This window comes from Nipponia nippon, unplaced genomic scaffold (assembly GCF_047370975.1).
Source record: "Nipponia nippon isolate SJK-2023a ecotype South Korea unplaced genomic scaffold, ASM4737097v1 scaffold_17, whole genome shotgun sequence".
Taxonomy (NCBI): Eukaryota; Metazoa; Chordata; class Aves; order Pelecaniformes; family Threskiornithidae; genus Nipponia; species Nipponia nippon.
The window spans coordinates 6,286,693-6,299,764 of record NW_028262333.1 but is presented as its reverse complement, the minus strand read 5'-3'; the positions used below and the strand labels follow the sequence as shown (position 1 = coordinate 6,299,764).

At 55.8% G+C, this 13,072-nt stretch overlaps 1 protein-coding gene across 1 annotated transcript; it reads left to right on the top strand.

Annotated features, from left to right (window-relative positions):
• Window positions 1-461: 461 nt before the first annotated feature.
• Window positions 462-12,904, top strand: CDX1 (caudal type homeobox 1). Its single transcript, XM_009466805.2, has 3 exons — window positions 462-888; window positions 12,326-12,471; window positions 12,698-12,904. The coding sequence occupies exons 1-3, from the start codon at window positions 462-464 to the stop codon at window positions 12,902-12,904; spliced, it is 780 nt and encodes a 259-aa protein (XP_009465080.2).
• Window positions 12,905-13,072: the final 168 nt, after the last annotated feature.

Genomic DNA, 13,072 nt, shown 5'->3' with positions numbered 1-13,072 from the left:
CTTCAGGGACGGGGTGGGCTCCCTTGGGGCATCCTTGTGGGTGACACCCGCGATGCCCTAGTGTCCCCAAAGCCGGCTGCTTCAAAGGCACCATGGCTGGTGGTGTGGGGACAGCTGTGGGGTGGTGACAGCAGAGGGGACGTGGGGTCCTCGGTGCTCCCCAGAGTCACCCACCACCTCGGCCCCCCTGCAGTTGGGGTGGGAGGTTTGAATTCGCCCCCGTCGCCCGCTGGGGTTCCTGCACTTTGAAATGCAAACCTGCCTTTCAATGCAAATGCTGCGAAGAGGTTGGGCCCAATAAAAGCCTGTGGGCAGGGAGGTGCCTGGCCCCAGGACACAGCTCCCCAAGGCGCCCAGGTGAGCAGCAGCGAAGGAGGGGTGGCTGCCTCCCTGCCAAACCAAACCCGGCCCGCAGCCAGCGGCACAGCGGTGCAGCATGTGCGCGGAGCCAACTGGGGAAGATGTATGTAGGTTATCTTTTGGATAAGGACACCAACATGTATCCCAGCCCCGTCCGGCATCCCAGCCTCAACCTCAACCCCCAGAATTACGTGCCGGGGCCACCCCAGTACACGGACTTCGCCAGCTACCACCATGTGCCGGGGATTAACAACGACCCGCACCACGGGCAGCCGGCGGCCGCCTGGGGCTCTCCCTACACCCCTGCCAAGGAGGACTGGCATTCCTACGGGACCGCCGCTGCACCTTCCACCGCCAGCCCGGGGCAGTTTGGATTCAGCACCCCAGAATTTAACCCCATCCAGCCCCCGGGCTCTGGACTCCTGCCTCCACCCATCAGCAGCTCGGTCCCCCAGCTCTCCCCTAACGCCCAGAGACGCACCCCGTACGAGTGGATGAGGCGCAGCATTCCCAGCACCAGCAGCAGCGGTAAGGAAAATCCCCAAGCCCTGCAACCCTGCGCCTTTCTGGGTGCAGAGGATCCTTGGGCTTGAAGTCCTGCGGGGCCGGATCCTGCTCCTCAGCTCTCCCTGCATGGGGAGTGCCAGGAGGGACAGCATGCTTGGCCTGCCCTCAGCATGACGCCTGGTTCCCAAAGAGCAGGGGGACCCCACTGCCGAGGTGGCAGGGGCCGAGGATGGGCAGGGAGGGTGCCGTCCTTCCACATTGCTGGCAGCTGGGGTTATATGGTTGGAAGGTCCTTTTTCCCAGCTGGTCTCTGCCCCTGCACCCCTGCCCTTGCCTGCTGCCAGTGAGTAGGGTGAGCAGAGCCAGACCCCCCGGGATCCCAGGGCCCTGCCAGCCCCAAGGGGGTGTTGGACGGGGTGTCTCCTGCGTGCAAGGGTGAGCGTGCGGGGCTGCGGCTATGAGCCGGCATGCACCTGCATGTGAGAGCCCGTGTGTGAGGAGTGTGCATGTGTGTGCAAGGTACCTTATGCTGCATGCATGTGTAGTGTGTGTGTATATGCGTACAGGGAAGGTACCATATGAATATATGAGGAGGGAAGTGCTGCATGTGCTGTGCGTATGCGTGTAAGGTGTACTCAGTGTGCGTGAGGTGCTACAGGCTCTGTGTGCGTGTGCAAGGTGCCGTGAGCAGTATGTGTGCATGGGGCTTGCTGTATAGACAGTGTCAGTGAGTGTGTACAGGGGATGCTACACGCTCAATGTGTGCATGTCAGGTGCTGTGTGTTGAGGACAGTGCCGTGCACCGTGCGTGTGCAAGGTGCAGTGCGCGTGTGCACGTGTGCAGTGTGTGCAAGGTACAGGGTGTGCGTGTGCGTGTGCATGCGCAGCGTGTGCGCGCACACACAGTGTGTGTGCAAGGTGCCATGTGTGCATGCATGTGTGGTGCATGTGCAAGGTGTGGTGCGTGTGCACACATGTAGTGTGTGTGCAAAGCGTGGTGCTTTTGGGGTCGATGCCACGTGGAGGGTGCGTGTGGGTGCTCTGGGAGCAGCACGCCGTGTGTGCGGGTGCACAGTGTGCGGGTGCTGTACACCGCATGAGTGGGTGCCCCCGCTCCTGTGCCTATCGTTGGCCTGGGCACCGAGCAGCCCTGCTGTCCCCAGGGTCCTGTCGCCATGTCCCCAGGGTCCTGTCCCCTTGTCCCTGAGGTTCTGTCCCCACTGAACTCCTGACCTGGGAGTGGGGGGGAAGCGTCTGGGTGACCCCAGTCCCCTGCCCATGCTGGGCGGGGGGGACCCTGCTGCCCACTTCAAAGGCGGTGGGCAGATCCCCCCTTGGGGCCAGCCCAAATTGCCAAGCGCTTCGCTTTGTCATGGAGATGGTGGCCAGTTCCTTTGGCAGCAGAGGTGAGGTGCGGGGCCCTTTGTTCTGCCCTGCCTGTGCCCTTTCATCTTCCCCTCCAGGCTGCGACCCCAGCCTGGACCCATCCTGGGGACCCTCTGCCCGCCGGGCTTGCCCAGACCCGCCACCCCTCTCTCCCGTGCTGGCCATGAGCTCTGCAGAGCACTGCTGGGGCCAAACTCACTACAGGAGTGGTCTGTGCATCTCTTGGGGGTGAATTTGCTTTTGGTTGCCCCATATCCCTGACATCGGGGCCAGGGCTCCCTGTTTGCAAAGTGTCTCCAATTTTAGGCTTGTTTCTGGCTCCCCGCTGTCCCTGCGTGGGGCTGGCCAAGCTCCGGATAGAGACCCTCGTGCAAGGGGCTCATGCAGAGGTGCCTGGGGTCTTCCAGCATGGAAAACAGCTCCTCGTGTTCACTGGATCCGTGTGGCAGGGATGAGGATGGGGCTGTCCCAGTGGGACCAGTGGCTGTGGTGGAGCAGGCAGAACATCCCAATAAATGGAAAAAAACCAGCCCTGGTCTGGAAAGAGGAGGGGAGAGGCAGGCTGGTATTTCCGGGCCCATTTTAAGCACTGAATATACCTATTTAGGAAAAATGCCTCCTCCCATACCCAGTGATGGAGACCCACAGGCATGCTGGGGCTGAGGGCTTCCCTCTGCCCAGGGGTGGAAGAGGGGGGTGTGATCCTGCAGCCCCCCTCTGCAGCTGGGAACCCACCACTTCTGCAGGTTTTGTAGGTCCGAATGTCTCGGTTTCTTCTGAGGAGAGAGGTGGAAGGGAAAATTAATGAGGGGAGAAAGACATCAGCACACCTCTCCTCTGGATCAAGGGCACGGTTTTACACCCAGCAGTGGGGCCGAGATAAAATAGGGGCTTCAAAGTGCCTCTGATTGAGTTAGATGACAATTGAGTTGATTGAATTCTGGAAAAATACCATTAGTTGCTTAGTTTGTATCTCTTAGATTAAATACATACAAAGGGAGAAATAAATCAGCCTTGTTCCCCTTGCATGCAGAGCAGAAGCTGCTCCAGCCCAGCCCAGCCCCAGCGATGTGGGGATGGGTGCCAGGGTGAAAGCCCCGTTCTTGTGGTGCTTCCCCAGGTCGGATGACCAGCGAGGTCCCTTTTTAAGGCACTTGCAGATTAAGGACCTGTCCTTGCATCTCTGCTGGGTCCAAGCCCAGTGCTGCTGGTGCCAAGCGGCTGCAGGATTCGGTCGCGGTGGGACCATGTGCTGGGAAATGGTGGGATGGAGCCTGTGTTTTCCAGTGCTGCCCTTTAAATTAAAAAAAAAAAAGAGCCTTTCTCCATTAAGCTTGAAAGAGAGCAGGGCAGAGATGGGTTTGACATAGATAAGGGTGAAATTCGTAGATGAATTGTTTTATTGAAATCAATAAACTGGTCTTGGATTGATTAACTACCCATCTCACCGCAGTGGGAATAGGAAATGAATACGCAGCCTTTTTTGCTATAAATATCAACAGTTTCATTGCGAATGCTATAAATCATAATACTTCAGAAGGTTGTAAATTAAGTCTCCCTCTCTGTCTTGCCTTGTATAAACGGCTCTTGGCCACAGTTTGAAAGCTTTTGGGAAAGAGCTGTGGGGTGGTAAAAGAAAATGTTTCACAGGGAATATGAGTGTGTTGGGGGCTTCTGCAAATGTGATCCAGAGAAAAATCAATGAGAAATCTCCCAGTGACTCATTGCAGAGTCAGGCTTTACAGGGGGATGATTTTATATACCTGTTGCTAAATACGTGCGTGCTTCACCCGGCTGAGTCAAGATAACCCTGCAGCAGAAGGGACTGCGACACCAGAGGGCTGTGGGCTGGAAATCAGGAGTTAAAGGGAGCCAAGCTGGAAGATGTCCCCAGGCCTCATTTCTCTCTCCTATGTCACCTCTTTTTCTGCTCATAAAATCTTCACGAGCAGCGTGTCAGAGCCTCATGCTTCCTCCTTATTCGCAATTATTTGCAAACTTCCCTGTGAATTGCACCCCGGCTCTATAAAAAGCTCAGGAAGGTGGCTGGAAACGGCGGCTGGCTGAACTTTGAAATTCACCCTCTGCTCGTTAGTTATGCAAATCCTCAGATACTGCCTCTGGTCTGGCTTTTAGGTCACTAATCAAGCCGGGGCCCGCAGTGCTAAATATTGCAAGTGAAAGTGCAATTGGGGCATCCCTTGGGGAGGCGCATGTGCTCAGGGCTTTGCGTGGCATCAGTGTCTGTGGTGCCCGGACAGGTTTTGGGGTGGTGGAGAGCAAACAGTAATGCTCCAAGAATGGGTGAGCGGCGATTTGTAGTTTTCTGTCTCAGTTTTCACTATTTGCAGCTCAGTTTTCCAGCTCTGTTTGTTGCCCTAGTGAGGTCCATGAAAGCTGGAGGAAAGAGGGAAAACCCCAATAATGAGACAGAAACATTTCCTCTGGACAGGTGGGGTTCATGCCATGCATGGTATGTTTTGGGGTGATGGTGGTGGCTGGAGGACGGTGCATTTCCCCGGTCAGTCCCTACGTGGGGGACCCCTCTTTAGGACATGGTTGCTCCCCGTGAGACCCTTTGCTCCCCCGGGTCACTCGTGTGCATGCATCAAGCCCCATCGGTCTTCTTCCCTTGAATTATTAACCCACAACCTGCTCCTGGCCCCAGCTGGGATTTGTTGAGTGCTTAGTCTGCTGGCCAAGGTACAGGCCTTTCAAACTTTCCTAGAATTGACTTTCCTTGAACAAAAAGGGCTTCCCTGGAGCACTGGTGGTACCTACGTGATGGGCTTGGCTGGCTAATACCCTGGGATTAGCAGAGGGACACTTTAAACCTCTGGCCAATGGCAGATGTTTCCTACAGGGGACCCTTCAAGGACGCCCACTCCAGCACTGTTAGCTTTGCGATCGCCCGGATAAGGGGCTGGATCCTTCCCCCGTTCTGCCCCATGGTAAGGATGGGCTGAGCCCGATGGGGCTGCAAAGGGAGAGAGGGGTCACAGTGCCCAGCTGGCACCACCACCACCTTACTGTCCTCCTCCTCCTGCCGCAGCCAGGCCAAATCCAGCCAGGTGGCCAGTCCGGATAAGCTGGATCCAGGCTCTGTGCCACAGGGTTGGCATGAAGGCGATGCTCTGAAAAGGGCTCTTTCCAGCCCGCATGTGCTCGCCAGCCCACGCGCCACCCCGGCTCTCCTCGCCCTCCTGCATTGGTGTGGTCTTTGACCCAGCACGGGAGCCGGGCTGGTGGTGCTTGGCTCGGTGCTCATAAAACCATGGGAGCAACCGAAGGAATCCACCAGTTGCCAAAATAAAGGGTTGAATCACTGCAGGGCTGGGAAATGCTTGCCCCAATGCCCAGCCTCGGGGTTGAGTCATCTCCTGTTGTGTTGCTCTGTGTCCAAGAATGTGGGGTTGTGATGGGGAACTATCGGCTCACTGCAGCCGCCGGCAACCTGCTCCTCATCCTCTTGGGGCTTGCACTTCCTGGGAGGAAGATGAGGCTTGCAGGAGGGGTGCCTTCAACCACATGTGTGGGTGTGGGTGCAGATCTGGCCCCGTCCGGCTGTGCTGGCAGCATGGAGCCCAGTTGGGGCCAGCCTGTGTTCCTGCACACCAGTCTGTGCTCTCCGAATCCGGCTCTTTGCCCAGGTGTTTCTGCCCCTTCCCAGCAGCTGGGCTGCCCTGTGCAGCTGTACTGTGCACCAAGCCCCGGTCTCTCTTTCCCAGCTCTGCCAGTCCCATAACCTCCAGGCAAGCAACCCCCAGCCACACACATGCACTTATAGCAAAGCTGTGGGGCTTTTTTGGAAGCATAGATCTCAATCCTCTGTGTGCAGGAGACTAGAACGCCATCAGGACAAGTGGCATGGTTTTAGAATCATAGAATCATAGAATCGTTCAGGTTGGAAAAGACCTTTAAGATCACCAAGTCCAACCATTAACCCGGCACTGCCAAGCCCACCACTAAACCATATTCCCAAGCACCACATCTGCCCATCTTCTAAATACCTCCAGCGATGGGGACCCAACCACTTCCCTGGGCAGCCTGTGCCAGTGCCTGACAACCCTTTTGGTGAAGAAGTTTTTCCTAATATCCAATCTAAACCTCCCTTGGGGCAACTTGAGGCCGTTTCCTCTCATCCTATTGCTTGTTACTTGGGAGAAGAGACCGACCCCCACCTCTCTACAGCATCCTTTCAGGCAGTTGCAGAGCGGGATAAGGTCTCCTCTGAGGTTTAGGGACAGTGAAATGAGCTGGGCTGTCTGTCCCAAGCATCAGCATCACCACTGCATAGCGTGGCTGCCATCGCCTCTGCTCAGCAGAGGGAGCATCGACCCCTCCACTCGGAGGCAGCTGGAGCACATCTGGCTGCCAGATGGGGGTGACTACAACCAACCTGGAGGCTTCCGAGCATTAGGAGATGACCCCAGCCCTCTCCCAGGCCTGGGGTCTCTGTCACAGGGCACTGCACTGCTGGCTGCCCCCCTCTTTGCAGTGTGTGTGGGGATTCCCTCCGTGGAGGGACTGGGGGTTAAGCTGTCTGGGGAGTCCTACCAGCGATCAGAGCCCCTGGGACTCCACTCTGTTTTGAAACTGCTTCTGTACCTCAGTTTCTCCACGCATAGCATTCCCTGAGCTATGCTGGTGTCGGGGGGGGGAAGTTTTCCTTGATATTTTCCCCAGGGAGGAATGGCAAATCCTGATAGAGCACTGATTCTTCTGGGGCAAGAGGATTTTATCCTCTTTGCAAGTAGATGCTGCTCATTCAGAATAAAGCAGCTTTATCATGGAGAGAAAGCACCCACCCGGGGGGACAGCCTTGCACCGCGTCTTGCCGCACTCTAACTCCAGTGTGGACAAGTTCTTTCCCTGGTGCTCACTGGTGACGGGACTTTCACACCCAATGTTTTTCAGCAGTAAAATATTGTAGTGCCATCAGATGGTGTGGAAAGGCACCCAGTACAGACAGACAGGCAGACGAGGCTGTACAGATGGAGCCACTGCACGGCCAGAGCATCGCCAGGAAGGTGAGACCACGCTCTGGGAGCACATTGCTCAGGCTTTTCATGCCAGTCATGCGAGGAGCTGCCGAGCAGCAGGGCGTGCAGAGCCGCCGAGCAGCCGCGGGGCTGGCCAGCCTGGCAGCAACACCGCCGTCCCCCACGCCAGCACCTCCCGTGCAAAGCAGCGTGCAATGCACCCGCGTCCCCAGGCCTCGGGGACCTCTGCGGTGGGGCGCGACAGCCAGCACCGCGGCGGACTCTCATCTCGGTGGCTCCGGCGAGCAGGTCGGAGCTGCCGTACCCCGGCTGCCCTGATTGGAGTCCTGATGGCTGCATAGTGACTTCCCACAGAGCCAGGGTTTGCTGCTGCTGCAATTTTGAGCTGCTTTGACCTGTGAAATAATAGAGACCTTTAGAAAAGCGCACAGGTTTATGCTCCTCGCTGCTGGCAGCCGTGCTGCTCCTGCTGTCACTGGGAGGGCTGTGTCCCATGGATAGGGATGCTCTGTTCGGAGCTGGCCTGATCCCCTCTTAGCCGTCCTGGGCACACTGGGCTGGGTGCATCACTCTGTGTGACTGGGGAAAAGACAAGCTCCAAAAAATATATGCCAGCTCTTGCTCCGTTGCTATTTTCTGCCTCCTCCCTGGGTGCCGGTGCCACCCCACAGTCTCTTTCCTCCCTGGTTTGAACCAGCCCCTTCCCAGTGCTTCCTAAAGCTGCTCAACACCAGCCTCAAAATACCCCATCACCCTATAGCCTATCTGTTAGGGTATTTGGGGGACTCTTTCTTATTGAAAGCCATCCTTTGGGCAGGCCAGGGCTGGAGAGGGTGAATTACCACCTCCCTGGCAGCCTCTGCCGTGGCCACGAGGGTGCAGAGCCCAGGATGGTGGGCACAGGGATCTGGTTTGGTTTTCCCTTCCCCTGTCGCTGCTTCCCCAGCAGCTGCGGTTCAGGGCAGGAGCTCCAGCATCCCCATCCCTGGGGCAGGGCTGCCACGGGGAGTGGATCCAGGCTGGGGGTCAGGACCCCGTCCCCCCACGTGTGTGCGAGTGCATGTGCATGCACACTCAGGAGCGCGTCCTTTGGGGTTTGCACAGCACATTAAAGCTATTCCCTTATCTAATCACGGCTCAGGTGAGTGCTATTAGGGTTATACGTTAACAGTGGTAATGATACCCTCTCCCCGTGCAGCCAGTGGCCCTGCCTTGATCCCAAAGCCGAAACTCTTCCCACTGGCCCCACGAATGGCTCCATTTGGCTGCCTGAGCAGTTCCTTTGCCTGGTCTTTTGAGGACAAGAAGGAGAGACTTTAAGTGCATAGTGGGGCTGGAAGGGGCTAGCAGCTGTGCTAGGAGGCACCACCGGCATCCCCTTTGCACCCCATGCACCCCATCTGCGCTCCCTGCCGGTGCAGCAGCAGCAGCTCTGGGCTATCCCAGTGCTGTGGGACAGCCCAGTCCACCTCCGATGGGCTTCCCTGGAAATGCAGGAGCAGCTCCATCCCTCTGCTTGGCGGTGCTGCCCACTGCAGTGCTGGGGTTCCCCCATAGGTGCGAGGGCTCCCCATAAGAAGCTGGGCTGGCTCATCCCAAATTTCCTCTTTCCTTTCACAGAGCCATAAAAAGTCTCCAGGAGAGAGTTAAGTGTAACCCAGCATTCATATTCAAGGTAGCTGAATTATTCATTGTCAGTAGTATTTCTTTCGAGTCCTTTTCTTTTCCTTGTGAATCACCCACAATACATTCCCGAATTCAGCAAACATCACTGAAACCAGCAATTAGTTGAGATGAATAACTTTCTTCCTCTGGCTTGGTTGTGAGCCCTCTGCTTTGAGTCTTTGCTACCTGATATTGGGCAGCAAGAGACTGGTGCCCAGCTCACACGGTGACAGCTCACCGGCACGGCCGGGTGTCTGCCAGACTTGGGGCAAAGCAGAGGCTTCATTAGGGCTGAACGGCAAAGAGGGAGTAACAAAGAACAAGCTGTGATGGATCTATTTACAGCTGCAGCAGGAAATAATAATTACTGCTGAAATCCATGGCATACATGATATTCACAAACCACCTTATTTCTTTATTCTTTTTTTTTTTTTTACTTTATCTGTCAATTCCATTGCTTTCCAGCTGTTTTTTCTCCAAGCAGTGGTATTCAAATAGCAGTATTGCAAAAAAGATCATTTTTAAGTCATTATCTCTTCAGAAAGGTTTTTGCTTTCATATGAAAAAAAAGTTAAATTTATATGAGAAAGAAAAAAACTTGCAGGAGTCCCTGAGCCTGGAGCAAACAGAGGGAGCCCGGCTTCTCACAGAGCTGCTAAACCCCACATAAATCTCCGCCGGCGCCTCTGGTTTATTCTGTAAGTCCCTGGGAATCGCTGTGTTTGCAAATTCAGCACAGGCCCCTCCTGGGCTGAGATGCAGAAGTCCTTCTCACGCCGACAAACCCTTCACCTGCGGGGCGGCGAGAGGAGGCAGTGACCCCATGGGAAGGGCAGGGGTCCCGTGGGAGAGTGAGGGGAGAGCACGGAGTCCCGCGTGGGCCAGGTGCCTCCAGCATCGCTCCAGCCCCGCTCTGGGCCGCAGTTGGTTTTGTTTCAAGCCACCGTGGCCAATGTGTGCCAAAGAGGAGACAAATGCCCAGGAATGCTGCTGTAGACCCCTCTTGCACTAAATCACTGTGTTTCAGCCGCGTGTCTGCACACATCTCCATACACATCTTGCTCAATCAAATTAGCTTTTTTATCCTCTTCTTACCTGCAGAGTCACCCCGTGTGGCCAGAGGCAGGTTTGCTCTCGGCGGTGGTGAGGAGGGATTAGGTGTTCGCTTCCAAACAGCCCCGGGATGAGCTGGGCTCCCTGCTCTCTAAAGTGGTGACTGAATTAATCACATCCCTCAAATATGAGTTAGTGGCTAAAGTCCAGCCCTGGTGCTGGGAGATGTGGTTTCTACTCATGGCTGTGTTGCAGCCTTGCCGTGCTCTTACCCTCCTCCCTTTGGTGCTGCTTAGGGATCGCGCTGGGACCCTTGGCCATCCCAGCCAGCCCCTTGGCATCATCGCACTCACGCTGTGCTGAGCCCATGCCAGGAGCTTCCAGGAGCAATGGCAGGACGACACACAAGGCTTTTGTGCCTGGAAGCACTGGGGTCAAGTCCCAGCAGGGTGAGATGCCTCCCGTGCCCACCCCGGCTCCCACGTGCACCCAGGGGTGCACACACACTCACGTGCTTCCACACATGGTTTGCTCAGTGGCCAACAGCAGGAGCTGGACCTTTGCTGGTTTTTGCTTATTTAATAGAAAATTAAATCCCATTCCCATAGGATGCTGTGAGGGAAATGACCCCAGGGAAGCCCCTCTCCTGCTCGCAGTGTACCATGGCCGTGGGTTGTCCTATCTCTGATCCTCATTTACATTTATCTTTCAGCACCAGAGGTGGCTTAGGAAAGTCCCCATCTCCTTGCAACGGGGAAGCAGGGGGAAGACACCCGTAAAAATAAAATTGAGTTGGTTGAGAAACAGATTTGCAGCCTGAGGGTTGGGGTTTTGCTGTGTGGAGATTCTCTGACGTTTGATTAGGGTTGAGTCCACTCTGGAGTCTCTGAAGCACAGTTTTGCTTTGCGCCACCCAGACTCCTGCTTCCACTAGGATGGTCAGAATTTAATAATATTGCTGAGATGTCTGGATGTTGATCAGATTTGGCCCAAACTGACGGATGTGCCAAGGACTCATTAGGGGGAACAGATGAACGGGATGGCAGGCACAAAAAGGTCTCCTTTCCTGGGGGAAGCAGGCTGCCAGCAAGGTTATACGGGTTGCTGAGTCACTAGAAATCCTTCCCTGCACATCTGCAGCAGTGATGGGCAGTATCCTGTCCACGCTGGTACACTCAGGGCAGCCCCGCAGAAATCCATGGAGCTGTTCTGGGCTTGCTCTCAGCAGCAGAAATTCAGGAGAAGATGAGAAAATGTGTCTGCAAACAAATGGCTGGGTTTCCAGTCAGAAGGAAAGTGGCTGCTCAGCTGAAAGCATGGCTCCATCCCTCCCCACGCCCTGGAACAGGATTTTGTTATTTCGGGTGGAGAAGCAAATATTCACAGCTGTGTTTATTCCCTGCCCATGGGCTCTTCTGCAGAGGAAAGCACCAGGGACTTGTCAGCAAACTGCTGGGCATGGGCACCCTTCCTCGAAGTGCCACCCGCACCCCCCGCAGTCCCCAGCCCAGGCAGAGTTCAAGCCATTGGGTCCTGCTCTGCAGCTCACCCTGCATGTGTGCGATTTAATGAAGGAGCTAACGGAGAAGGCAGCTGGGCTATTTTTGACTGTATTTTTCTGCTAGAAAGTGGCAGGTGATGCCTTGTGCAGATGAGATATGGGGCTCGATGGCCCCAAGTTCTGTCCATATCTGGGGGTCCCCAAGGTGAGATTTGGGCTGGCTTTGGTCAAACACGGCTGGCCCATGGATCCAGTGCCTGGGAATTCTTATGCACCATGTGGGCTTTCTGCAGTGCATCTTTAAAGACTGCACCAAATGAAAAAGCTGCTGCCCTCCATCTGAGCTCGATATTGGGAGGAGGAAAATAACCCTCTTGGTGGCAGAGAAATGCTGTCATCCCTGGGTTTTCCCTCTTTCCCCTGTCCTGATCCATGTGCCTTTGAGTGATGGCTTCTCTCAGCCCTCCCAAGCTGTATTTTTGCAGGCAGCTTGTCCTCAGCCCACCACACGGCTTGCAGCTCTGCTCCTCTTGGGATGGTGTGTCATGGCATGTGGGATTTATCGTCCATTTTCTCGAGATGCCTCTGAATCCTTCCTGCTCTTTCCACCCAGCAATTTCCCCAATGCCCGGGTGTTTTCCAACACGGAGAAAGACCCTGGTGCTACTCAGGATGGGCATGAAATCCAGTCAGACTTTCACAACTCTCTTTTCCACTGATCCCCAGGGCATTGCCATGATTCTCCTGAGCTCTACACAGGTGGCTGTGTAGCTCCTCCATGTCCTCGGTGATGCTCCTGTCCCTCCCTTCCATCCCCTCTCAGCTCACCCTGCTCTGCTCTCTCTGCCAGGCAAGACCAGGACGAAAGACAAGTACCGGGTGGTGTACACGGACCACCAGCGCCTGGAGCTGGAGAAGGAGTTTCACTACAGCCGCTACATCACCATCCGCCGCAAGGCCGAGCTGGCCGCTGCCCTCGGGCTCACCGAACGGCAGGTCAGTGCTGCGGTGTCCCAGGAAAACCCACGTCCCAGGTGGAGATGGGGCTGGGGAGGGGAAGGGCTGCAGCCCAAGCAGGCGGCAGTGGTCCAACCTTGTTCTGCATCTCCACCTTCTGTTCCAAACTCCAGGATGCTCCCCCTGCCCCAGGGGGACCCCGAGGGTTGTCATCCTTGGCTGCATCTGTCCCCATCTCTGCATTGCCATCTTTGTCTTTCTGCAGGTGAAAATCTGGTTTCAAAATCGGAGGGCGAAGGAGAGGAAGGTGAACAAAAAGAAGATGCAGCAGCAAAGCCAGCCCACCAGCACCACCACACCGACCCCGCCAGCTGTCGGCACACCGGGACCCATTGGAGGCCTCTGCAGCAGCAGTGCCCCGAATCTCGTCTCCTCGTCTCCGCTGATGATCAAGGAGGAATTCATGCCTTAACCTCCTTCACCAGCTATAGACACCAAGACATAAGCACTATGTAGCAGAGCCCAGCCGGTCCGTGTGCTCTGAAGAGTGACACCCCCTTCCCAAAGACACAATGGTCCTCGGCTGAACCAACGGGGTGGCCAGCGAGGCTGGGTGAGGTGGCACTGGGACCTTCCCAAG